General features: G+C 39.9%; 1 protein-coding gene across 1 annotated transcript in view; it reads left to right on the top strand.

The window, feature by feature from the left end:
• DYM (dymeclin) overlaps positions 1-26,577 on the top strand; it is a gene marked incomplete at its 3' end in the record, with an annotated part of 37,466 nt that extends 10,889 nt beyond the window's left edge. Inside the window, exons 2-6 of the mRNA XM_009695892.1 lie at positions 5,833-6,015; positions 10,105-10,283; positions 16,082-16,207; positions 25,020-25,133; positions 26,483-26,577. Of these exons, the coding sequence (XP_009694194.1) occupies positions 5,833-6,015; positions 10,105-10,283; positions 16,082-16,207; positions 25,020-25,133; positions 26,483-26,577 (697 nt within the window). The remainder of the gene's footprint in view (positions 1-5,832; positions 6,016-10,104; positions 10,284-16,081; positions 16,208-25,019; positions 25,134-26,482) is intronic.
• Between the last annotated feature and the right edge of the window lie 1,260 nt (positions 26,578-27,837).

Here is a 27,837-nt window from a genome sequence, read left to right as displayed (position 1 = left end):
TGCTCTGTTGCCAAGCTCCAGCAAGGAGAGAAATGAGCATACTCAAAAAGGCTATGCCAGCATTCATTGAAATTTAATGCCTATTTTTAAACTTAACGAAGGATAGGCCGTTCAAAGGAAAACTTGATGAAGTTCAGTTGTTAGCGTGATTGCATTTTGTAACTGCTATTAAATGAAAAAATAATAAAAAAAATATTTCTCCTTTTCCCAGAAAGATACTTTGAAATAAGTAACACCAATTTCCTCTGCGTTAATTTAATGCTCTTTCCAGGGAGAGAGCTCAGAGGGTTTATCTTCCAAGCCTTTACGCTGAAAGTTGGGAAGTGAACAAGACCTATTTTGTGGAAGTATTACAACTAATTTTATAAATATCCCAAAAAAGCTTACAGCTCAATTACAGGTCACAGTTTATTGATACGCTAACTTGAAATAGTGGTATGCACTGCTAGAAGTTCAGTTGGCTATAGATTTCAGTGCTTTATGATGAGTCATTTTTTAAGGTACCCTCTGCACTCCTCCCTGTCTTTTAGTTTTCAAATGGCTTTAAAATCAAGCTCTTAAAATTTTGCTTTATCCCATGAAACTGTAAATAAGTGCATTTAAATTTTTCTCCAAGTAGGTACAAACGTGAACCTTATTTGTATCTTCTTGTGTAACAGAGACCAGAGCGTTAGGCTGAGATTTCTGCAGAATTGTGTTTACATTAGATAACCGGTGAAAGTAAGTTCTTTTTTGATGAACGTGTCATAACTTCATTTTGCCATTAAGTGTTGTTCTGCTGGCTGTCAAACTAGATTAAAGTCCTGGGTTTGTTTTCATGGCTATGAATAGTGTTTCTAGCCATCTTACAGAAGACCTCAGATTCCTGATTGGAAAAACCATACCTTGCTCTTAAGCCAGACCTGCTTTCCTTGCTGTGCCTTACCTAGAATTGTATGGATAGGGAAAAAAGCAACTGTGATGGGTAGTTTTGTGGAAGAGAAGGAAAAAATGGATCTGCTCGTTCTGTTCTAAAGGTAAAAGCACTATGTCCCTTCTCAAACTATCTGTGTATGGGCCAGAAATAATTAGCAACATTTTAATATTCCTTTAATTGACAGAAATTCTAGTAATCTGTTTCCATGTGGAATAGAGTCAAGAAATAAAGTTATATTAAAGAATTGCAATTAACATTGGATTACAAGTATTTTGCAGAAAACAATAAATTGTACAGATGAAATCAGTGATCCAAATACATAAACGTTGAAGAGACTGTTTTAGGGTTATGGATTATTAACTTCGTCAGGCTTATTATTAGCACCAGGAAAGTAGTATTTGGTAATGTAGAGCTTTTTCAAGAGTTTATAGAGCTTCAGAAGCACTTTGGGTCACGATGCTATTGCAGGCAATCCAGCCCCTTCATCCTTTTCACAGTTCAGTTGGGTTAGTTTTGAGAGTTGGAGCTCATCTTTGTCACTGCCAAGAGATACAGAAAGCTTTAAGAAAGGTTGAAGAAAACTTCTGTAATTTGCATTTCCCTTGGGAGATATACTAAAATGACAAGAGGACAGGAGTAAATGAAATTTAAAGTGAAATTTAATTGTGAAAGAAAAATCCAAGCACTATATGTTAAAGTGTCTAGGCAGATTTTATTCCATGCTTTTAATGATGCCAGGCAGCACTACTACAGTTACAGCTACCTATGGCTATCCCATTGCCTTAAATTGGAATTTTAAACATGGGATTTTCTTCCTTTTATTCTGGTTTTTCTGCGATGTTCCGAAGAAGCAGAATCTGAAACATGATTCTGGCTGCTTTTTCTGTATCAGTGTATATTCTTCATATGTTTTCTGTTAACTGTAACTTCAGATCTGAAAAGAATATAGTGAGGAGAGCTTCTAAGGGGTTGCAGCATAGATTATTTTTGTTTTACTTGCTAAAAAACTTAAATATAGCTTAATAATTTTGAAATACACATCAATGTAAACCCAAATATAGCTAAGTGATATTTCAAATGTTGAGCACATATAGAATACAGCTAGAAACCCTGACTGCTTGTCTCTCTGTGCTTCCAAGCTGTTTATCTATTTAGCACTTTAATCTGCTGTTAATGATCAGAAACAATATTTCTCTTAGAAATGTCTCTTTGAGTACGTTGGGAGCACCAACAAATACTTAGCACCTAACGTGACATTGCGTTTTGGAACTGAAAAGAATCACGGAATTATAAGGGTTGGCAGGGACCTCTGGAGATCACCCAGTCCAACCCCCTGCCAAAGCAGGGTCACCTACAGCAGTCACACAGGATCGCATCCAGGCGGGTTTTGAATATCTCCAGAGAAGGAGACTCCACAACCTCTCTGGCAGCCTGTTCCAGTGCTTGACCGCGCTCAAGGTACAGAAGTTCTTCCTCATCTTCAGGTGGAATTGCCTGAGTTTCAGTTTGTGCCCATTGCCCCTTAACCTGTCGCTGGGCACCACTGAAAAGTCTGGCCCCATCCTCTTGACACCCACCCTTAAGGTATTGATAAGCATTGATGAGATCCCCTCTCAGTCTTCTCTTCCCCAGACTGAACAGACCCCGTTCCCTCAGCCTGTCCTCATCAGGGAGATGCTCCAGTCCCCTCATCATGTTCATTGCCCTCCGCTGTCCTCTCTCCAGTAGTTCCTTGTCTGTCTTGAACTGGGGAGCCCAGAACTGGAACCTGCCTTGACCTGCTGGCCACACTTGTCCTCATCCACCCCAAGGTACCATTGGCCTTCTTGCCCACGAGGGCACATTGCTGGCTGATGGGCAACTTCTTGTCCCCCAGGACTCCCAGGTCCTCCTCCGCCGAGCTGCTCTCCAACAAGTCACCCCCCAGCCTGTACTGGTCCATGGGGTTATTCCTCCCCAGGTGCAGGACCCTACCCTTGCCCTTGTTGAATTTCATCAGGTTCCTCTCCACCCAACTCTCCAGCCTGTCCAGGTCTTGCTGACTGGCAGCGCAGCTTTCCCGTCTATCAGCCACTCCTCCCAGTTCTGTACCATCAGCGAACTGGCTGATGGCACACTCCGTCCCTTCATCCAGGTCGTTGATGAGTAGCTTAAACAATATTATGAATATTATGAACTCATTAACATGGGATTGATCTTCTGGAGGAATACGCTTGCCGACAAGAGACAGAACTTCAGGAGGTTACCTGGGTCATATACCAATGTGCAGATTTCTTTTGGACATAATTACCTCATTCTCCCTGGTGGAAGATTCAACTTACTTGCCAGTATTTTGGCCATATCCCTCTTTTCCTAACTATTGAGGAAAGGTGTAGTAATGGCAGATGCCAGCCACAGAAGGGTGGGGCAGTGGAAAATTAAAAATGAGAGCTACGCTAGACTTTAAGAAAGGAAATGTGCTGAATTTGAATTCATTTAAGACGTGATGATAAATACATGGTTATTTCAGTTTTTTTAAAAATAAATTCTTTGCATGTTACGTATCTGGATAACTCATGTGAGTTTAAAAGCTAACTTTGTGGTCAGCATTTTTATCCAGCTTCGTTCTGATTTAAGGACAGCGGATCAAAATCACGGTGATAAAGAATTATTAATGTGACATGAAATTTTTGCTAAGGCGGCTGTAATTATAATGCTTTTTATTATAAGAACGCCTGCAAGCTGCTAAACAGTGAATGGCATTAGTTCCCTTGCCCTTGACATGGGAGTAACTACCTTGCTATTGTGTTGATGAGGGGAGCGTTGGTTTATTACAAAATCTGACTATGTAATTACATTTGACGAAAAATACTTTTTGGCTGGCTTGAAATTTTGTAGGGCTACGAGTACTTTAAATTCTTTGAATTGGTTATACTGTACTTACTTGCATTCGAATGGCTTACAGGTTTTTATCCTTTGCACCTTGAATCTCACAGACTAGAAGACCGAAAACTGAACTTTCTTAATTCTTCTGTCTTTAAGAAAATGTGTTATAACTAATTTTTAATTTAGGCATTAGTAAAAAAAGGAAATAAGCATTTTATTGGGTTTTTTTTTAAAGGTGAGGGCTTTTTTTGTGCTGTATAATTCAAGATTCTGACCTATTAAATGAATAATTTGATGAAATGCTCAGTCTCTGCCACAAAATTTCAAGATACACTCAAAAAAATTAACTGCTAAGCAGGTCGAATATCATCCAATGTGACTGGGAGGGACTGGTTCTTGTCACCTGGGAAGGTATCGGGAGCCCAGATACGATAAAGGTGGAGGCCCAGTGACACTGAAGTTCTGATGTGCCACCGTAGCTATTGGGGGAGGACAAGTTTCATCCTTTCCCCTGACTTTTTTCCCCAGTAATGCTGAGTCTGCGGCAGCTCTGCTTCAGTTTTGGTGCTTTTCTTCTTTATTTTGTTTTGGTTTTTTTTTTTTTTTACCCCCACACAGTGTAATACAGTCTTATGAGCAGCGGCAGGGAAGTAAGGACTTACGGACTTGCTGGAGAGGGCTGAGCGGAGTCTTCTAATCCTCCCCTGCTGCTCCTTCTCCCTTCCAGTCTCCTTTAATTGGTATTTGGGCATGTAACTGGTCAACTTGGTTCACCAACACTGCTGTAATTAGGAACAGGAATTTCAAATGCAGTAGTTTAGTATTGGAGTTAATTTTATTTTTTTTTCATGCTGTAAGGATTAAGTATGAAAATGACTCTGCATTTCAGGCTCAAACGTCAAAGTTGAAACAGTCTGATAATGAGAGTTTTAACAAGCAGCCTTCAGGTTAATACTGGAGCTGTATATGCGCCATACATATACACCTAGATAAAGGGGAGGGTATGCTAACCTGCGTTCTCGTTGTAGTTCATGAGCAGAGAACCGAGAGTTGGTGTGGAACGATGAAGTATTTGCGTTTCTGTACCTAATACATTCTTGCTGGTCTAAAATGAATGAAGTTTTGCTGCTTTGTTACATGTGTATTTTTGAGGCCGCCGTGAGACAACGAAAACTTACTTACCCGAGAGGAATCAATCAGTCTGTTTTTTTGACAGTAGCAATAGTGATTTGGCACTTCAAACTTCTGTTTCTTTTTAACTTCAAATTATTGTAAGCAGTTTGTACTTCCATACCTTTACATCTTACATGCAATCTCTTAAAAAGGAGTTTCAGAGCAGTGTAAGTACCTCCAACTGGAGTGCTTTTCAAGTTGTTTCATCTTCTGTAGGAATGCAAAAATATGAAGCTGAGTTTAATAATGCCTTAAAATTTAAACTTAAATTGCTGTTGATCCTGGCTTTTTTCCCAAGAAGTTTATTCTTTGTGTTGTCTACCCACAATAATGAGCAATGATGGTGGTCTCTACAGGACTCTCAATCTGGAGATTCTAGACTAAGCAGTGTTAGTTTTTGTGACTGTGTTTTGCCTAAAATATGCTGAGTTTATTAAAAATAGGCGTGATGGACCAAGTTGGTTTTATTAAAAAGGCAACATACAAGCTCCTTTTCATCTCTTAGTATGCTGGTGTTATCGGGATCGCTACATGAATCCTTCAGGTGGTCTCTGTTCTGTGTTTAAGGTTCTCCCCTTCAAACATATGCTTTTGTTTCACCTCTCCTAATCTCCTTGTCACATGTTCCTATGACTTAATTTTCTTGAATTTCCAGCCATCTTTCAGTTCCCACCTCTGTGTGTCCACACCTGTGTTCCTCCTGAAATTTTCATTTTGAGAAATCAAGTAGCCAGGCCTGTCATCTCATTGTACAGGGGTGAATTGGTTTTTCCCTCTTCTCTCTACCTGCACGTCAGATGCTATCTTTTCTTTTAAAGGAGCTTTATTCATTAAAATGTGAACACACATTAATTTTTTTTTTCCCCTTTTCTTTCTAGCTGGCCTGTGGACAGTCTTCACGCTAGGTGGGGTGGGGAGTAAGCCAACGGCGCAGCTGGAGCAGTGCTCCCCGCTAGCTAACCAGAGTCTACTGCTTCTACTGGTCTTGGCCAACCTGACCGATGCTCCGGATACGCCGAATCCCTACCGGCAAGCTATTATGTCCTTCAAGAACACACAAGGTTGGTGTCTGGTTTTACTTCTAAGCATGAACTGATGAAAATGAAGTGCTAAGTTGCTGTGACTATTTAGAGGTTCTTTTTCCAAAATTCGTTTTCCCTCCAGCCAGCCTGTGGATGAGCAGTAATAGTACATTTTCTTCTAGGAGTTTTGAGGTGGAGTTCCTCGGCTGCTGGAACTTAATGGAAGGGGCAGAGGGAGACGGATACTCTTTCCTTCAGGCTTGAGAAATTTTAGAAAGCTTCGTAATTTCATAAAAAATAAATAGAACCGACCTAGTAGGCCGGTTATCCAAGACTCTGCAAGAGTCACCTAAAACTTTACAGCCCTTGAGGAAATTCTGTTTAGCTGGAGTCATGTTCTTTAGAGCTAAGACAAGCAATTGAATCACTAACTGGATTGATTTGCTAACTGTATTCTTGTATTGCAAATGTGAGGAGAAACCGGTTAATGTAAACACTGTCATGAGACTTGTATATACGGAAAGTTTCAGAGTTGTTTGAGTGCTTGCCTGGTGCTTGAAGAGGCTGGTTCCAGTCCGTCTGTCAGGTAACTGCAGGCATGATGCTGTACGGACTTGCAGTGCCCTACTGCAGAGGGTCTTTCCTGGGATGCAGTAATGCCCTAACACAGCTTGGACTATCTAGCTAGCTCAGCTTGCAGACAGTGTGCGTCTTTTCATATATACTTTACCCGTACGCTTAAATCTCTTCAAGTTTGAGCCATGGGGTTTTACCTTTCGTTGGCTTTATGCAGGTTGACATCACACACCGAACTACTCAGCACGGCTCAGGTGTTGCTTGATAACCTGTGAAGCCACATCAATACCTCTGAGTTATTCACTTTATTTGAGGGGGGGGGTTATATTCCCTTAACCATTAAGTTTTTAGCGGATTGAGCTCAAAATTAATTCACCTTTACCTAGGAAATTTTTTGGGGTTATGAGGATGGAGGCTTGTTCTCAGAAGAAGAATTCTTAGTCCTGACATGCCACTTTGATTTATTAGAGACTGTTTACAGGCCATTGAGATCAAATTCTTGATACAGTGTTTGTTTTTCAAACTGCCAACTTCTATGAATGTTTTATTTTGGTTGACTTTGTTTCATGTAATCAGTAACTAGTAATGTATTTCATTGAAAACTGTTACACGTTTATCATTATAAAATTTTAAAAGAACTTACTCTATGTCAAAAGCCGTATTTTCTCTAGATGCGTACATTTATAGAATGACTTACTGTTTTCCATAAACTTGCTTCCGCTAGCAATACTCATATAACTGAGCTTAAATTTGATTCCTGTGAACGTTCTGCGGGGCTGGTAAGAGGAGAATGATCTGAAAAAGAGAGGCTGGTTACTGTCATAATGATCTATACTATGTGACTGTAAAATGAAAACTGGCTTTTTGGTTGAAGTAATTTATATAATTTAATTGGGACAAAACAAATAAAATTGAGGGTAGGTTTCTTTATTCTACAGAGTTTAGAATAGTTTAATTTTTCTGTTGGTCAGTTTAATGTTCTGTAGGATAATACAGGATATGCTGCTGTTGCCGATAAGTTTCTTTAATACTATTTAGATATTTTTTTGTACGGTTTTTTTAAATATCCTCTAATAAAACAGATAGTGAAGTGCTATAAATGTAAGTAGCACAGTTTAAACATCCACAGAAGTGAGGCTTGAAAGTCAGCGGACACCCCTCAGCTAATGAACCCTGGCATCAAGTTGCTGCTTAATAGAGCACGTTGAATCGATCTAATTTTGCTGTCTACATCTAACTTTTCCCTAGTAAAGAGAAATACTCGCCTGAAGGAGGACGATTTGAAACAGATCAGTCTATAATCACGATCAGTGATTGAAGGGGACGTGGGGGCATAAATGGTAGTTCAGAAAGGACAGGTTTTACTCTCTCCTCTGCTTATTGGTATGTCATTTTGGGGAGAAGCAGGGTTTCCATCGCCGATGGGCTGCGTCTCGCCTCTGCGTGTGCGGCAAATGCTTCCCGACTCCCGCAGAAAGGAGAAGCGTTTGCTCCGGTGCCTCCTGCTGAGTTCAGCTGAATGGCTGGAGCTCTCACTCCTCGCCCAAGCCAAGAGAAGCAGCGACTCCCCAGGACATCGTCTCCACCGGGCCCCCAGAAACGCGGTGGGAGCCAAGGCTCCTGTGGGGCTCCTGCAGGTCTTCCAAACCCTTTTTCCTTCCAAAAAGGGTGCAGATGTTGTTCAAAATAAGTGACAACTACCATATTTCTTCCATGCTGAAAGCTATTTAGAAACTTTGCTAAGAATACGGGCTAAAAAGAAAGAGGAAAGCGAGATGCCCACCTCTCAGTGGATGTAGGGAATGTTTGCGTGATCAGTCCCTACCAGTATAAAGATTTCTCCAGAGGAGTGGAAAAGTTTGATAAGAAACCATGGGAGTATTCATTTAAAAGCCAAATTTGTGTTGGCTCGCGGTCGCTGCCCATGGGCACGTGCGTGATGATGTTGTTCTCGCTGTTTTCTGCGGTGATGCACTCTATAATATCTGAGAAATCTTTCAAGATTTGAGGAAAAAGGAAGATTTGGATGAAATGCGGTAGTTGCTGCCTATTATGCCGGCTATGGTAATACAGTTGACTGTAAAATGGCTTGTAAAAATGCAGGTTTTGAAATTTGCATTTTTTTTTCCTTTATTCTTCTGAGTCTTTTCTTCCTCTTCTTAAAATCCCTTCTGTCCAAAAGTCCCTGTGCAGAAGTAGTGGTAGTATTGTCACACTGTTTTATAAAGCAGAGCTTTCCTAAGTTAATGCATTTTTAATAAACGATAAACAATTTGGACATCTGTAGGCTGTTATTGTGGGAACTACAGAATTTTAGTTAAATTCTTCAACTTTGAACATCTTGTTTATAGTAATAGAGAAATTTTTAAGTCCAGACCTTTAGTTTACTTGAGTATCCAAACTGCTATTGTTCCCAGAATATCACCTTGCCATGAAATTGGTGTAATTTTTCCATATGCGTAGCTTGTTTGTGTGCTCAGAGAAGTAGCCTTTGTATTCAGTCGCCAGGACGCTGAAATAAATCAGTCCAAAAAGGCAGACTCGTCCTACTTTATGTGTCATCACAGAAGATGCATGTTTTGAGAAATGTACCTGCTCTGCACTGGAACAAAACCTTGTACTCTCAAATTTGATTTTTTTTTTTCTTTTTCTTTTTTTTTTTTTTGTTTTTGTGAAGAATGCAAAGGTAAAATTTCTGACTTGGGGAGATCAGAAGGCTGAATAAAAGCCTGAATCTGGCTTTCTGACATGAGTATGAGTACATCAACTGTCACACTTGCTTTTTGCATTTCCACTGGAAATTCCTAGATGTTAGAGATCTTATGCTGATGGACGTTTTTCTTGAAGCTGGTAAAGCTTCTTGTGGAAAGGTTCTGTGAACAGAAATCTGTTTTATTCTCACTTCCAGCTCTGGCACAGATGATATTATGACAAACTGCTGTTACTTTGAGGGCTGTTAGACTATATGACGCGGTATTGTAAGTCACTTTAACCCACTAAACTCCTCACCACACACTCATCTTTAAAGTCCTGACACCACCTATGTTTCACTGAAAATATAGTGATAGTCTTCACCTATGCGTGTCTGCCCTTCATGCCAGGAAACGGATAGGAGTTACTCCACCTTGATGCCAGTGAGCTAAACCTGGGAGTTGGGGGTCCAGAGTTTGGAAACACATGAATCTACATCGGTTCCGGAGAAGATGCTGTAGCTCCCCTCCTTGCTCCTGGGATCGCCTTCCTTTGTAACAGTGGGAGCCGTTTGGAGAAATGGAATAGCTTTATGAAAAAAAAGGAGCGTCTTGTGCAGGTCCTGGCGTCTTACTGGAGCTCATGTGGGAGGACACCCTCAGCTTTTTGGCATGACTGAAGCTTCATGAGACCCTGTTAAAGTTTATGACCGTCAATGATAAGAGCCATGGATGATTTTTGTTTCCTCCTTACTGTGGTGTCCGTATAAAATATTTCACCCAGAGATTTTATAAAGTTAACAAATAACTGGATGGTAAATATATTTGTTAAAGATTGGGTTTTTTTATTTCTTTATTTCAGATAGCACTGCTTTTTCATCATCAAATCCACACGCTTTCCAGATTAATTTTAACAGTTTATACACAGCTTTGTGTGAGCAGCAGAAATCTGATCAAGCGACTCTTCTTTTATACATGCTTCTGCATCAAAATGGCAACGTACGGACGTATGTGTTGGCACGAACGGACATAGAAAATCTAGTAAGTATTGCTCTGCTTACCTTCTATTCATCACGAGGGGTTGGTCCTGGAAGTTTGGGTGTCACCAGCTACCAGTGTCCCCAGTTCTGCAGTGGAGACAGTAGGTTCTGGCTCACTTACTCACCGGTTCTGGCTCACTTATTCATTTTTATTATGTCTCAGGAGTATGATGCTACACGCATCGCTGCGGTAAAAGATAGTACTGATAAAGCTACCAGGCTGTCTTTGATTCCCTCTTTCTCAGTGCCACTGTTAGTCTGATGCAAGTCAAACCTGCTGACTTCTGGGCGTGGCGTAAAGAAACTGGTAGCAGACATCATTCTAGTCATTATTTTATTTTTCTTTTTTAGATATTCAGGCCAAAAAGTTACACAAGCTTACTGTGCGCGTACAGGCATAATAGTTAACAAAATGAGCTGTAACTTGATTAATATGCCAAATGTCTTACAGGGTTGACCTGAGGCTGAAACTCCTCAAGGAGCAGCTGACAGATTTTACAGAAATGCAACTGTAGTGACTTTTAGCTGCTTTAAATAGGATTGTGGTTAATGGCCAATATAACAGACACCTGGTACGGTTTTTGTAGGTTATGAATTAGCTTATGCTCCCCACTACGTTTAGTAATGTCACAAACCACTTTAACAAATCTTAACTTATTAAAAAGCGTTCCTTTAATAAGATAATGGCTGTCTAGGGGAATTGGTAATGGAATAGAGAACCCTTTCCATTTTAATGTTTGAAATCTTGCCAGATAATTAGATCCCTTGCCTGTTTGATGGCAGATATGGAATGAGTTTGGTCTCGGTCCAAGTTCTAGCAGATGTATTGCTAAAATCAGAGTTGATAGACACCACTGTTGGCAAACTCGGATGAGATGGTTGATGCTGAATTGATTCAAGACCGAACTCCTGTGTAGTCCACTGCAGATTGTCTAGGTGAGGGCTGAGTCATTTTGCATGAGTTCGGTGAACAAATGCTCATCTTTAATTTTCTGGGCTGTTAGTATGTGATACGACAAGTTTTGCAACTGCTAACTGTATCAATTTACCTTAGAGAAATAAAAGTTAGGTATGTACGTTGTTTTATAATTATGAAGTCTGACATATTGTAAAACTTCCAGAAAAAACATGAGGTGCGTGTGTCAAAACAACTCCAGGTGCAGGTCCTCAGATGCTCTGCAATGTGGGATATTTTCTTATATTATCACCTATCTTTCCTCTCCATCAAAAAAAAAGAAAAATTAAATCAGAAAATCCCGGAATCAATCAGCAACATTAAACACTTTGTGGGAAAAGCAGAGAAAATTGGGAAAAGCATCACTGAAAAGTTCATAGTATGTTTGATTTCTTTTTTTTAATACCAAAATTTGAAACTGTCTGCTCTTATTTTACTCTTCATGTATACTATTGCTTTTTGTGATTGCTACTAACACATTACTGACATCTTTGTCCAATCCTCTTGACTTCAGGAGGCTAGTAGGTAAGGATGAGCCGCAGCCAACCGAGAAGAGCAGTTGTAATTGCTTAGTAAGGCAGGCTGAGCCAGACCCAAGAAGAATTGGGGACTGGGAGGGTTACCGGACAAAGAAATCATGATGTCCCAATTACAACCCTGTGGTGAAAAAGGCTAATTTAGTCTTGGGCTTGTAAATGAGATGAAGTGGTAGGAGTAATGGAGCTGGTTCTTTCCTTCCCTATATGGCAAGAGTGTGGTGTTAACACGCTGCGTACTATTCTGGTGGTGTACTACCATACTTTATAAAATGTTTGCAGGCTCTTGAAAAATGGAGAGAGTGTAGAGAAACTTTTTTTTTTTCCTTTAAAATGAACAATAAAACTGTCAGAGGCTTAGAAAGCCAACTTAGCTCAGCTGGTCAGAAAAGAGCTTGAGAAGCATCAGGCTGTGTCCATGCCTTTGCGAGGGGAAAGCCTTGAACAAAACGAACCCTCCGCTTGCAGAGAGGTGTGATGAGAAGTAAAGCCTGGAGGTTGAATCCCACAACTTAAGAGATACGGGAGCAAAACAGTTAAGGTAATTAATTCTGAGGCAAAACAGTGTTCTCTATGGATATCTTTGAATGAGGGTGGATGACTTTTTGGAGGAATATGGGATAAGTCAGTGAGCTCTTCGTATAGAGGCAGACAGGTGAAGTATAAGAGTCTGTGCTATATGAGAGGTCATGCCAACAGTCAGCTCATCTTAAACTTTTAGGGGTTTTACAGGTTGTACCTGTTTTCACTGCACTCGGTCGCATTTGTTATGCTCTCCCCTATTTTAATTCTTCTCGGTTTTGGTGCCCAGGAAGCATCGCTAACAGATGTTCTGTGACATTTCCTTGGGGTTTTTTTTGAAATGTGTCTTTGCTCTTTTGTAGCTTGTTTAATTTGTAAATTGATTCAGGGTGGATTTTTTAACTGTTGTAATAGATAATGTCTCAGCTTGTTTCCTGATTTGTATATCAATCCACTTATAGAGAAATATCTTTATCTTCTGTTGTGCTTTATAATGCTTTATCATTAGTAAGGCAGTGCATCTTTTTTTTTTTTGCTTTTACAAGTCTGCTTGGTAGAATGAATAGGATGTTTGTGGGTCTTCCATAACTTATAGCATGTCACTTTGTATAATGATATAAAATAATTGGGTTAAATATCTGATGCTGTTAGGGATGTTCACACCTGGAATTTAGCTGTCTTACTGAAAGTACTTGCAAGGATTCCCCGGGACACGGTGGGACTGGTGAAACGGGGGTCAGTTAGCAAGTATTTTCGTAAGCGTAGTGTCGTGATCTGTGGATGGGAGAATGTTGAGCCTTTTTCTGTTTGTAAGAGCAGTTAACACCTATATTGCAGGTTAAAAATGCCAGTGAGATGCCTGCTTCGAAGAAATGAGCTGTTCCTATTGTATATGTTTGCTTTGGCTGCTGCACTGTGCGGCAGCGCTGTGTGCTATAGATTTTGTTGCTGCTCAGCATGACAGGACTGAAATAATGTATATGATGGTATATTTATATCAGCTGATGGTACAGCAATATTTTTTTCCTGTGGTATATATTTGGCTTAAGCAGGTTACTCCTGTGGCTATGCGGTCTTGTATTTTGTTGTCTACTAAAGACAAGCTATTTTAAAACTCTTTGCTGGGGAAACTGTTCCTGACCTTGGACTGAATATAGCACCTGCAATTTTCAGTGTCTGTTTTTACCTTGTTTTGGGGATTAAAAGTAACTTTTTAATGGTGGCTGTGTCTTGCCAGTTAAAAGCTGCTCCTGATGGAGAAGTGTTAGTAGTAGTCCAGTAATGAGAGTTTAATGACTATGAATAAAAGGGCCAGCAATAAAAAAAAAAAGGGTTATTGTCTTCTCAGGACGTGGCTGGGCAATGCCATTGCATAATATAAAAGTTTTAATGTATGTGTGAAACATAAAAGTGTGGAAATGCATTTTGGATACAATTCTAGATAAATTTTAATATAGAGATCATATAATTAAAATTTTAATTTAATCTTATATACTAACTGTTGTTTTTATTGAAGTGGTGGCTTGTCAGATAGTTGTTGTTCTGAGAACAGTAATACTTGTCCTAAAGGTTTGTGAACTTCAGCAATCAGTATACCGAGGAAAAAATGTTTGGAGGAGGAAAGGTTGTGGAAACAGTATGAATTGAGTCAAGTTTCATCTGGAAATGGCAGGTAGAGAGTGTTAAGTTGCCATTTGCCTCCTTGAGTTTGGTCTTGTGCGTAGATGGAGAGAAGTCTGAAAGCGGAGTGGAAAGGAAAGCGTGGCCAGGGGAGTGGAGGTGGGAAGAAAGAGATTTCAAGAGCTTCCGAGGTGGGTTTGGGGCAGGAAGACTGAGTGCAGTGGTCTGGAGAGCCAAATCACTCTTCAGACTAAGAGTGATTTCAGTAGCTAGTATGAAATTTTAGTAAGAGTACTTTGACATATCGGCTCATATGTCTATAATGTCTCAGTGTCAGAATCGAGGTCCCCTTTTTTAACGTAGTCTGTAGCCACACGTTTTTAGGATTTGGACCACTTAAGGAACACGGATGTACTTTTTCAGCTTGACCTAGTATTAACTAGGTCAACAGTTTGACCTAGTATTAATGTGCCTAGACAGGGGAGATGTGTTGGGCCGTTCTGAAGGAATACACAAGTAGCTGTCTTAAAAACTCAGAAGTTGTTCCACTGGTTACCTTCAGAAAGGCTTTTCTCATTGCAAAGTCAAGTTGTAAATGCAATTCTTTGATAGTTTTATATTGCTTCCTGCTATAGGCAGCTCATCATAACACTTGGACATGGAAGTGACTTTGAGCTTGTCCAGTGCAAAGCTACAGGCAGTATAAATATTGGAAATGGGAATAATTTGGATGGTGGACTAGTGCAGTGATGTTTGTCTCCCTTGTCCCCCATCCAAGGAAAAGGACTAATGGTTGGGTTTTTTTGCTATGTGGATATTCTAGGGAAAACCTGCTCTTTACTCTCAAGCCCTATATTCACAAAACACAAAGACATTGACTCCAGTTTCAGCTGGAGACAGAGGTTTGGGAAGGAACCTTTGAAATGGTAAAGGAAGGATGTTTGCAATGAGTAAATATTTTTTTCCCTCTGCTTTTGTTGTGGTATTGTCTTGACCCTGGCCAAAGAATCTGTCAAAAAGTTTTGTGGCCTGCAACATTTAGATCAATCTCATTGGTTTTAATAGAAACTGTGGCATGTTGCAGTATGTTCCAACTGTTTTGGGACTGGTTGATGGTAAGAGAACATTCTGGTAACTTCGGAGGCTTGTGAAGCACTCGATGTCCTGGCTGTTCCCCAGAATAGGTTTCATATGATTCATCCTGCTGCACTCAGCCTATTTTGAAAAACAGCAAGTCTTTAGGTGTCTAGAAGCTTCTTGGAATGAATTCTGCATCTCATCTGCTATCTGAGAACCGAGAGTTTTCTCCAGTTCCTTTTTCCAGGGTATTTTGCGATTTAGGCCTATTTCTGCAGCTTGAGGAAGCCACGTTGTACTGAGCCAGTGGAAAGCTAATTTTCAGTTGGTAGAGAGACAACGTTTGCATCTGGATTAACTTTAGACTAGCATTCAGGTATGCTTGCTATTGCAATGAAATCTCATTTTCATTATTATTGCAAGACTTTGGCTTAAGCCGTTCATCCTGGTGGAAATGTTGCAAGACCTTGGGCTGAACTCTCATCGTAATGTCAGTGCTCTTTGGCTGCGTATTATCTAGAATTGGAAAAACAGGCCTTTTCTAGTCTTAACCCAGCCCAAACCGGTTCTTTTCTGGGATTATCTCCACACACCAAAATGAGATTTGAATTTTAGGTCTCAAAATGCCTCTGTGCATCTCAGCTGCAATGCGCCCGGCTATATTTGATGAGGGCGGTCCTTTCAGACCAGGCTTGTGCTAGCACAAATGGTTAGAAACAATTGTTTTCCTGCTTGAACGTGTGAAAATCTTGTTTTAACGATTTTATTTTCGCATAATCTAGAGGGGGACTAAAGCTCTCAGAGCCTATGCTAACTGGTATGGCTGGAAATCTCATTTATTAGGAATTGAAATTCCATGTCTGACCACAAGAAATAATTTGTTTAGACTCTGTCATGGAGTCAGAATAAAACAGATGGAAGGTGTTTGAACACTGTACGTCACTATTTAGGGGTGGTTATTTCAAGAGGGAGGAATTGCTATGATATTGTTACGGGCAGGGTGGTACACGGGAGGTTTAGAGTCTCCTCTGTTTATTGTCTGAGGTGTTTGAAGACTAAACTAACACACACATTTTTGCTTCCCTAAAGGTTCTGCCAATTCTTGAAATTCTGTATCACGTTGAAGAAAGGAATTCCCACCATGTTTACATGGCTCTTATCATTTTGCTGATCCTTACAGAGGATGATGGCTTCAACCGGTCCATTCATGAAGTGGTGAGTTGTTGTTTTGGTAAATAATTCTTCAGCTCTAAAAATCGTTTAAGTATTTATTTTTGTAAAGATACAGCTGTGTATCTTTCCTCAACAGAGGCTGTACGTGTTCATTCAAATTTGATGGCATATATGTATTTTTTTCGTAAGGACTAGTAACCTGAAGTTACTAAGTTCAAAGCAAAACTTTCCCGAGTGAAGTGAACAAACGGGCTGCTTCTTGTAGAGGAGATGCTGCCTATACCTCTTTTTCTGTCTTTTTTTGGTGTTCCCTGTTACAAATTAACATAGTAATAGCCAGGCAGGCTGCCTCAAAGATGCTGAGTGTTTGCCATGGAAGTGGAAGGGCTTGAAGAGAGAGAAAAACAGAAAACCTTTTTTATTTGTCTTGAAAAACTTTGCTTAACCAGTTTGATGCAGCTGAGAGGAGCTTTTAGTTGGGAGTTTTATTTTCCAGACTGAATGTTACTTCCTTACTTGGCGTTTCTTTTTCTGTCTTTCTGCTAGATTAATATCGATTTTATGTTGTCCGTATAATACGATCCAAATTTTGACTAGCTTTGATGGGCCTTGACCATCTGTGCTGGAGAATACTTTGGACAATTATGTTCTAGTTTCCTAGCTTCTAAAGCTACGATAACGCAGAAGATGTCTGCACTGATTTTATTTAATTTTTTGACTGGGACATGGAAACTCTTCTTTTGGAGTTGTGAGAAATAAATGAAATGCAAAAAACTGAAAGCTAGTTTCAAGATATCGAAACAGAACTCTTCTCCCAGGTAAATTTCCAGCCTATTTTGGAGGGAACTGGCATTTTTTTCTTGATGCCAAGCGGTAGAGACTTACAGTATTTACTCTCTGAAATTTCGGATTATTTCCTATAGCTCTGCATGTGGAAAGCAAGGGATGATGTTTATATGCAGTTTCCTGGGAATACCTTTTAGGAGACAGCTTCTAGGAGGAGCACCAGTAGTAACCATGCAGATGACTGAAGCAACATTTTCCCGAAGCTTTCTTCTGCAACACCTTCGTGTGCCTTGAACCTATACCTACGCACTGTACATGTATTTTGGGGTTCCATATCACTAAGTCATTTTAACTTCTCTCCAAAACTGAGCTTGTTGAGGGTTAGAGTACAGCAGCAGACAAGATTTTACTCCTGCCTCAGTCTCTTCCCCCATCATTCTTCATTCGTTTTAAAGGCTTTACACATGGTCTTTCAATAAATTCCTTACTGAATAAGTAAAAGTGGAAGATTTCCCTCAAATTGTTAATAAGGATCCAACTGTGGAATGAAAACATAAATCAAGTTTTCCCGTCCAGTTTATTCTTGCCTTTGCAGCTAACCCTGCCAATACAGTTGTAGTGTTTTCTGTGCAATGTGGATATTAGTTTACTACTTCCATTTCAATAAAACCAAAACCAAACCCCACCTTGTTCCTTTTACCCTGCAATTTTTTTTGCAGTCCTGCCTTTGCTTCTTCCATCTTCTTCTCAATTTAATCTTTGATTTTACTTCAGATTTTGACTAACAACTTCTTTCTTTTACTCTGTCATTGTGTTTTCTCACTCCATAGCGTCCGGTGAGAAGCATCAGTTCATTAATAGCGTTACGTGGCCAGAGTTTTGCTGGTTTGGCTTCTTAGCTAGATAATGAGAAGTGGCTGTAAAGTGCCCGAGCCTGCAGACCTGTCTGTGTCAACTTCTCCTATCAGCCCCACTGCAGAAAAAGCTGGGAAAATGGAAACTTTTCCCATCAGAAAGCCAATGGAGTGCTATGATGCTGCAGAGTATAGATGTGGAATAACCTTAGTTCTTCCTCCTGTCCTCCTCTGTTCCTTACTATTCTTTCTCCTACCCTTTTCTCCATCCTCTGGCGGATGGGGCATGTTTCATGCCAAAGGAGAGAGCGAACTTGGAGGCAAAGCAGAATGCTTTTCCACCGTTGCTTTTCTTGCTGAATTTGAAGGATTTTTCTTGCCCCACGCTCTTAATCTTGGTGTGACGTGGATGGTTTGGATGCAGTGAAGGAGAAAGAAGAGGTTTCCCCTTATTCAAATCTTAAACTGTGCACTCCAAAAGTCACCTAAATAAACTGTGATCTAGACAAGAGAGTTGATGACTGTGATACTAGCTCTTCAGTATTCCTTACGGAAAGGATTCCTTGATTATAGAAAAAACACATTATGTTATACTTTAAAAGAATAAAGTTACTTTCTCGATCTCTGCGATCTATGCCATTCCTGAACTTTACAGAGGGATGTGGGTGTCAAGATACAAATGTGAGCATCACATCCTAGCTTCTGAACTGTTAGGGAATGGATATATGGGTAGTGGGTTCCTACAGATCCCATGGTGGGAAGTAAGTGTAGTTAATGCCCCACTTTGTGGAAAAGGGGTTCAAAATCATACTGATAAATCACTTCCCCTCGCCCATCTTTTTGAATTATTTAAATGGATGTTTCCAGGTATGAATGACCGTGTATTCAAAAACTACAGTATAAAGTAAGAAAATAGTCTCATACTTTCTTAAATATTAACTCCACATCCCCTAAAGACTGAGAGGGAATTACAGGGCAGCAAAATGAAGGGAGTCAGGAAAGCTGCATAGGTATTTCTGTAAGATGCGAACATCCAGTGTCAGTTACGCAACTGGAATGAAATTCTTATTCACTGCAAATATTTATAAAATTTTAGCAGTTACAGCAGGATTATTGTTTTCCCCCATCATTTGGGGAAAGTATGAAGAAAAAAAAAAAGATTTGCTGTATTTTAGATCAACCTGTTTTTCTCACTGCTGCTGTGTATCCTGTGTACCGTTCTTATAAGAAGCATGACTGTACAGTCAGGTTATGGGCTATTTTCTTTTGCGGTATTTAACCCACATTTATTTATTGATTTTTAAGATTAATTTTAGTAAGCACAGTTTTATAAATCTTATGATTATACCGACTGGTAAAGAGCTCAGGAAACCACGGAAACTCTTTTTTGACTGCTGAAGCATTTTTTTTTTTGTTTAAAATGAATGTGGTTTTAACTGCCTGGAAAATATGATCAAAACCATAGGTCCTGTTCCTGCAATTGACTGACTGCAGTTGGGTCCCTGTAACCACACAGAGCTCAATTTCTTTCACTAATGATAATAATAACAGCAGAGTAAACAAATAAATGCAAGAATTCCCTAAAGGTGACAAGTATTGGTGATTTTTTTGATTCTGATTTATGAAATGATAAATAAAATGAAATCAGATGTCAAAGTAACATCGTAGAATACTTTATGTAGCAGTAACCTGTAGCACTACTATCATACTTTATGCTGTAGTAAATAGTGGTAGACTCTAAATCGCAATTTGACTGTGTTTATTTTTATTGTGTTAAGAAATCTCACAAGCAAAGTTATGGGAAACTGAGAATCTCAGTGCTTGGTATATATAGAACTGAGTTCCTGTTCTTTGCATCTACAGTTCTTGCACCCTGAGTTGTAGGGGTCCAGGAGCCTGGTGTTAAAAAGAGCAATTAATCAAAACCTTTTAAATTTTTTTTTTATTATTACTCATGCAAGACCACTCCAGGTGTGAGCTTTTTATTTTTCTTTTTTCCCTTTTTAATATTATCTGCAAACCAATGAGATTATTCAAATTGTGGCACTGATTTCAGGTAGATGATTTTGAAATTTAAGATACTTTCATGTTTCTGAAACCCAAACCCATGTGAGGGATGGCAGAGGTTACTGTTGTTGTTTTTTAAATAGACATTTCATTGCCTGCCTGCTATGGTTGGTTGCTTCAGTATGGAGGAGGGGAGAGTAGAGGTGGCAGGGACTGGTCTGTAACCTTCTAACTTTGAATTTTGGTTTTCTTTTTTTTTAAGAATAGTGAACTGTTCCAAGGCGTAGTTGTCTCAGTGAATGTCATTTTTCAGGGTTGGTGTTTTTAAAGTTTCAGTGAGAACCATTGGCCGCTTCTGGAGTGAGACTAGGGCATGAACATGTCTCGTCCGTGATTACAACTGTCAGTGTGTTCTTTAACAAGCTCTGGTAACTTCGTGTTTTGCATTAGGAATTTGAAATTTGGCAGGTGGCCTTTGTGCTAGGGCTCCGCTGCTGATAATCTGACCAGATTTGACCAAATCATGAATCTCCGGGGGAAGAGGAGCAGTCTGTTTCCATCTGTGCAGCAGATACGTAGCCAGAGGTGGCCTGATGTCGGTGGTGATTGGATATTCTCATTTCGCTGCTCCCGGAGCCAGCTGGATTGTTTGCATCCTCCTCTGCCCAAGCATCACGTATCATTTGAGATACGTAGGGACAAGCTGAAGCTTCTTTAAGTGCTGCTTCCAGCTCCTGTGGGATGGGACCGTGCTCCCAGTGATGCTTCTGTTGTTGTTCGGCAATGGTTGAAGCCACATAGATTCATAGAATCGTAGGATCATTTAGGTTGGAAAAGACCTTTAAGATCATGGAGTCCAAACATAAACCTAACGCTGTCAAGTCCACGACTAAACCGTGTCCTGAAGCACCACGTCTACACGTCTGAAGAAAGCGTATAGGAACGGGAGCCTGACATGACAACGATGAGGAGAAATTGGAAAGAGGCTGTGGCTGGCTGCACAAGGAACATGGGATGGGTGCACTGGGGGAGAAAGGGATCTGAATTAAACAAGAAACAGGTAAGGTCTGAGGTTGCTGAGCAAAGAAATGAGAAAAGAGGCAGGATAGGAACAGAGTGACAAAATGCTGGAGAAGGTAAAGTCAGATTTCTTTTTGATGAGAGACTGGAATGGGCAAGGTGTGGGTGGGGGAAGAGAAAGATCTGAGAAGGAACGGCGTCTGGGAGGATGAGGAGCTGGGAATGAGCTACAGGGAAGGAAAACGGGAAGGGTGACAGCACAGGAAGCCATAGGTGGATGAGAAGGATGTTACTGGAGATGTTGGAGGGCTCAAGGTCCTCCTTGAGCGTATCTAACTTGTTACAGTCGCATTCCTCTTGTCCCATGGGGAGACCCTTTGTGAGAGAGTACATGGTGGGACCTGACACTTCAGAGTTCCATCATAGCGTGAATGGAGGAACTTCCACTTTGGTTGGTAAAGTACAGGGATGCACCTCACAAAATAGCACCAAAGGGGGTCAGGGGATCCATGGGACTCGTTTTATTTGCGGGAGCAGGTTGCTTTGCTGTTTCACTCATAGTTGAGAGACACTAAGACATAGCTTATTAGAGATTTAATCAGTAAGTTGGTCTTTTTTGTTAGGGTAAGTGTATTTTGTCTCGGGGTCGGGGACAGGGACCCAACCCTTCGGTATCGTTTTAGAGCAAATTGAGTGAAATTCTTTCTTTTCGATAATCATCTGGAAACATGTCCCTTTATGTACTATTGCTTTGGATTTACATTGCACGTCATGTCAAAATAGTATTTTATACTACCCATTTTCATAGTTGTGGGTTTGTGTTTTTTTTTTTTTTAAGAGTATGTTAAATTTTCAATAATCTAAGCATTCAGGAGTCAGGAAATGAAACGTGCAACCACAACTTATCCCTGTTATATTTATGTATTACAGAGTGTAACTGTTACTTAATCATCATGTACGAGTCTTCAAATAACTTCTTCTGGAAGGTTCAAGTGCTCAGCTTGAGATATTTTATGTTGTCAAAGTTGTTCATTTATTTCTTTATATAAAATCTTCTCTTGAATTCACATAATCATGAATAAGCTGTTTTTAAGAAATCACAAACAATTAATTGCAACCAAAGTGGCTGTCTATGCTTATTTTAGCGTTTTGCAGTTGTAAAGCAATCCACTAACTTGCTGTATCTGATCATAGATTTATGCTTAGCGCCTCGGGATGATCACGTTCTCCTCTGGCAGAGTGTCTTCTTGCAGTGAAGTGCATATATGCAATCCATTAATTACACAATTAACAGCTTTTTAACTTTTCAGTTGCCTGTTTTGTGAAAATACGTGTGGGTTTTTCTTTGTCTTTCTCTTCTACATTGTCCATCCTACCTAGTTGTCCTTTTTTACTGAAACTCCTTGGATGGCTTGCTTTCATTTATACCATCATCACTTTGTCTTAAAATAGTATTAGTGACTTGTTATAACCAGAAATTATACTTGTTTCCACATCCACTCGTAGCCTGCTATATGTGGAAACCTTTCTTGTAGTGATTTCATGTTTCCTATTTGTTCCTCAGCCTTGACCATTCTTCCCTTAAATACCTCTTAAGTCTTTCCCTCTTTCCCGTATTCTGATTTTTCTATCCTTTTAGCAAAAGGTGTTTACCAGAAATTGTCACACTTGAGCCTGTTGCTGGGGATGTTTGTCACCTTAGCCAGCCCTGTACTACTATTAGATAATGGTTTTCCCATCTGTATGTTATAGTTGTTGGTTTCACTTTAGCTCCCCTGTGGGAAATAGGAAGGTGCTGACAAGAAGTCAGGTACTAGGTAGCATGTGATAATGGAGATATGTTGATTTTTTTTTTTTAATTTATTTTAATGATCTGAACTTCTGTTTTGTCTCTTCATATATGACTTCTGTATCTCAAACTGCATCAGCTTACCTACAAACATGAATTTCCTGAGCCTACCAAATACATCTTCAGTGGCTGTATCTTTTTTTTTCATTTTAGAATATCTGGTCTGTAATGATGTACCTCTTGTTGTATAGGCCTTTGTATTCCTGATTTTCAAAGCATAAATGGGTAAGAATCCTTTTAGGAGGTTCCTTCTTTTTAGGAGGTTCATCAAAAAACCACCAAGATCTTCCAGCATAAGCAAATGCAATCTTCTCTGAAATACTTAATGAAAGAGAGGCTTTCAAATCTGCTAGGAATAAAGTGAGGGAGGAGAGAGTTTGATGAATCATAATTAGGATGCTATTTCAAATAGCTCTTGTACTGTGGAAGAGCTTCAAGAGACACAGAGTTGAGGTGAGAATAAGGGTTGGAGGTAAATGAAAGAAATGTATGTGCACGTGGAATTTGCAGAACCTGGAAGGTTAAAAAATACTAAAAAAAAAAAAAAGGCATTTTGAAGATAGTACTTACAAAGTATTACCTTTGTCTAGAAAAAGCTTCATAGGATTCTTTTTTTTCCACTTGGGTTTTGCTTTACAATCTGTTGACTAAGAGTTTTGATACAGTGGATGTGTCACTATTCTTCACTATTAAGTATTACTTACGGTAGGATCCTACACAATACTAAGGGAGATATAGTATCTCCCAGCACCTTGTGTTAAATAATACCCTGATTTTTGCCAGCAAAACTTCTATCACAAATACAGGGAAAAACCACAGTACCCGTTGCAGAGCTTGACTTGGGGTGCTCTGTGGCAAAGTAATTGAAAAGCAAGTGCCTTGATGGGTGGCCTGGGCAGCCCGGCACTTACGGGGAGCATGGAGCTGAGTGTAGCCGAGAAAACCGGTTATGTGAAGGTGGTGGCTGCTTTTCTGCCCCAAAGGAGAATGCTTCCTTTAAAAAATTGTATTTTTTCCTTTTAGTTCGGCTGGTTTGAATCTTTCAGATTAATCGCGTGTAGTTCTGTCGTGAGTGCAAAGTTTACCGAGACGAGGAACTGTTGGATGCGTTTTTCAAAGGTCTTCGTTGTCGTTGTGCTGTGTATTTGACTTTGGTTGGATAAGTCTTCCTTTGCTTTGTGTTTGGAGCTGATAAAAATGCTTTTAAAGACCTAAGTGGGAGTATGGTGTGGAAGGGAGGGAGGACTTGATCCCAACTGATCATGAAAAGAAACCCTTAAAGCAAAGAGAGCCTGTGTCATACACGTTTGGGATTCAAGGGCAAGAGTTGGTGGATAAAATGAAGCAGAATTATATGTAGGTTACAGGGCTTTTTGCGTAGGTATTTAAGAGTAGGTGACATGAAACAATGATAATCTAACCTCTCCGTTCTCAGCACTAATACGACTTGCGTTACTGTGGTGTTTGACTGCCTTTTGGGTCCTCAAAACAGCATAGTACTTAAGACCTTTGATGCTTCACAGATTGTAATATAGATCATTTGCTTAGTTTATAGGGCTTTGTGGGAGGTATGCGCTCTGTGCATGTGTCTTAAACTTGCTGCAGAAATTAAGACTGCTGACTAGAAACGAAATTCAGCGATAGTCATGCTGTAAAATACCTCAGACTACCTTGCTACGGCTCGTATTCGGAAGGATTGGTCAACAGCGGGCTGTTGGCTGGTTATAATGGTGATCACAGAGTCGCGGAGAGTCACGCAGAATAGAGCATCGGTGAGATTGGACCAGACCTCTGGGATCATCGAGTCCAACCTTTGCCCTAACATCACCGTGTCAACTAGACCATGGCACTAAGTGCCACCTCCAGTCTTTTCCTAAACACCTACAGAGATGGTGACTCCGTCACCTCCCTGGGCAGCCCATCCCAATGCCTAACCACCCTTTCTGTGAAGAAATGCCTCCTCATTTCTAACCTGAACTTCCCCTGGCGAAGTTTCAGACGATGCCCTCTTGTCCTGTCACGAGTTGCCTGGGAGAAGAGACCGACCCCCACCTGGCTACCCCCTCCTTTCAGGGCGTTGTAGGGAGCGGTCTCAGGTCGTTGTAGAGAGCGATCAGGTCTCCCCTCAGCCTCCTCTTCTCCAGACCAAACACCCCCAGCTCCCTCAGCCGCTCCCCATCAGACTTGTGCTCCAGACCCTTCCCCACCTTCGTTGCCCTTCTCTGGACTCGCTCCAGCACCTCAAGGTCTTTCTTGTCGTGAGGGGCCCAGTTTTCTATATTCTTACTCGGACCTAGGTGCTGAACAACTTTGTTCTTTTTTTTTTTTTTTTTTTCAGATATTGAAAAATATCACTTGGTATGCTGAGCGTGTCTTAACAGAGATCTCACTTGGGAGTCTCCTGATCTTAGTCGTCATAAGAACCATCCAGTACAACATGACGCGGACAAGGGTAAGAGTTACGTGTAGCACTTACACACATCTTGTAGTTTTCTAACTTCAACATTGTGAATTCCATTTCAAACAGGGTGTGGGATTTTCTTCATTCTGTTGCAACCAGTTGGCATCTGAATTTACAGGAGGGAAGGAAATGGACAGATCAGGTATATTAACTAAGCGCAACGTTAAGCGGTTATGAACTTGTAACACCGATTCTGTGTTATCATCCAGTTCATTGAGTAGGATTCTCTAAAGACCATAATTCAGGCACTAAACTCTTCTTCAGATGAGAAGAAAAAGTTCTGTGGTTTCCTGAGAAGAAATGATTCCTTATAGGTTGTTTGCCTCTCTTAAATTACTCAAAGTGGGAATTTCAACTCTATTTATTGTTAGTGTTTTTATGAAGTAGGACAGTGACTGGGCCATAAAACCTTTTTGAGTTCCAGCAAAGCAAAACTGCTTCAACTTTATAGCATCGTATTCAATTGGTTTTGTGCATTTTTCAGGCGTTTGATTCTATACCTTATCGTAAACATAGAAGCATGTTATCGTATACTTTTGAATACTTTTAACAATTAAAGACACAGAAATTTTTGCACGAAAAAGTAGAAAAAATATTTAAATATATATTTAATTGGAAAAGTTAAAGATTTCACTTTTATCATCAAAAGAACTGGAAGAAACGAGAACATTCTTGGCATATATTTGTAGGATTTAGAATCTGTTATGTTATGTAAATGCGTATTTTAGACTCGAATAGGGAAATAAATCCCTGTTGGATTGGATAAGTGGACAAGTTTGGTTCTGTGAAAAGCCTTAACTTTGACAGGGCCATTATTTAAATGCTTACCTGGTCAGATGGTTTCAGGAATGCTAACAAGGGGACCAGATCTCGGAAGTATCTGATGGTTATAGCTGTGGGATATGTAGAATGCTTTGAAAAAGTTAATAGGGACATAAGTTATGAAACGGAAAGTTTTAGGATGACATTACAAAAAGGAGAGAGAGGAAGGGAGAGGAGGAGAATGTCTTTCAGTATTTCTTACATCTATGGTGTCATTGTAAATCAGCCATGCTGAAGATATGAAGACGTACACATACACATATATCTGTATACGTATAGACATAGATACTCTGAAACCTCTATGAAACAATCACACTTTTATAAGCCTTATGTTTTAAGAAAACATACTTAAAACATCACCAAATATATACACTGCATTTCTGCTATATGTTTTTGACCATGTCCTTTAAAGCAGCATATATTACTCAGTCTTTTGAATGGTTCCTGCAATAGGTGTCAGTGTATATTAAAAGACCAGCTTGATGTGGGTTTTTTTTCTTTCCTCTGCTTTCTGGCAGGACAAATACCTTCATACAAATTGTCTGGCAGCCTTAGCAAATATGTCAGCACAGTTCCGCTCACTTCATCAGTATGCTGCTCAGAGGATCATCAGGTAAATATAAAGACTTCTCTTGAAACTCATCTTTGCTGCAACTCAGGAGTAGAGAAATTTGAATTTTTTTATATGCCTTAATAGATGCTGATGAACTAAATAGCTCAAATGATAACTGAATAACTAAATAATCCCAGAATAAATCTTATTTCCTTTACACTTGAATCTGTTATGAATGCATAAAAAATATTAGCTTCTCTGTCTGGGAAACTTCTGACATTTGATTCTGTTAACAACTCAGTAGCTGCTTTCAAACTGGAAGGTTTTCAGGGATTTGTGTGAATTAATGGTTTTTCAGTCGTGTATTATGTTATTGTAAAAATGCACTGAGTGGTGGTTCTCAAGTACCCTACAGACTGGATTTTCAACTTGCTGTACTAATTCCTGCATATTTGGCAAAAGATCTGTTTGTTAAATCAGACATAACACGATGATCATTTTGTGACAAGGCCCTGCAAATGTGGGCAATATAAAACCTACACTCGTGCTTTTCAACTGATAGTTTATTAGCCTGTATGGTTATAAATAGCCAATATCCGCTCCGGTTCTAAAACAGGGCCGTGACTTTAAAGAAGTAGATATTGAAGTTGGTCCTTCCTAGTTTGTATCCGTGCTGCAGACCACTTTGTAAAGGCAGGTAATCATGCGTCGGGCATCCTTCTCGTCTTGGCAGTCAGCCCTGCTCCAAGGAAAACTGGGGAGGTCCTTGTTAATACTGTCTGGAATAAACAGTTATAGTGATTGTCACGTACAGACAGTGTGTGAAAAATAAGGGAACGGTAATTGCGTGCCTGTACATTTTGTAAAGGACTGAGTGAACAAGAGAGACATCTTGTCCTTAAACCCACTGCTCTTTAGGGTTTAATTCTCTCCTAGCCCCTTCACTTTTGGAAATGGTTGGTTGTAAACGTAAGGACAAGTAACCAGGATGAATGCGTTCTGCCATTACCTTTTCCCTGCTTGATACTCGCTGTCTTTTCATACCCTTGGCAGTGATAATGAGTGTTCAGAATTTGAATTGGAGCAATTTTCCCGTTACGTATCACAGACACTTTTCTTAAATACTGTTCTCTTCATTTCTTGAATCATAGACGTGGAGTCTGAGTTTTCCAAGCATTTGCAAATGTTGGCCTCTGAAATCATAAATCCTGGTGTGGTGTGAGATACACTACCTTGATGCTCAAAATCTTAGTCTGGTTTTTAGTGTGATTCTTTGTTTGCCACTTCAGAACTTTCTCCTGTGTGCCCAGTTTCTGATTT

Source organism: Cariama cristata, unplaced genomic scaffold (genome assembly GCF_000690535.1).
Source record: "Cariama cristata isolate BGI_N322 unplaced genomic scaffold, ASM69053v1 scaffold1902, whole genome shotgun sequence".
Classification (NCBI taxonomy): domain Eukaryota; kingdom Metazoa; phylum Chordata; class Aves; order Cariamiformes; family Cariamidae; genus Cariama; species Cariama cristata.
Note: the sequence above shows the minus strand (reverse complement) of the source record. Positions and strands in the feature narration are given on the sequence as shown.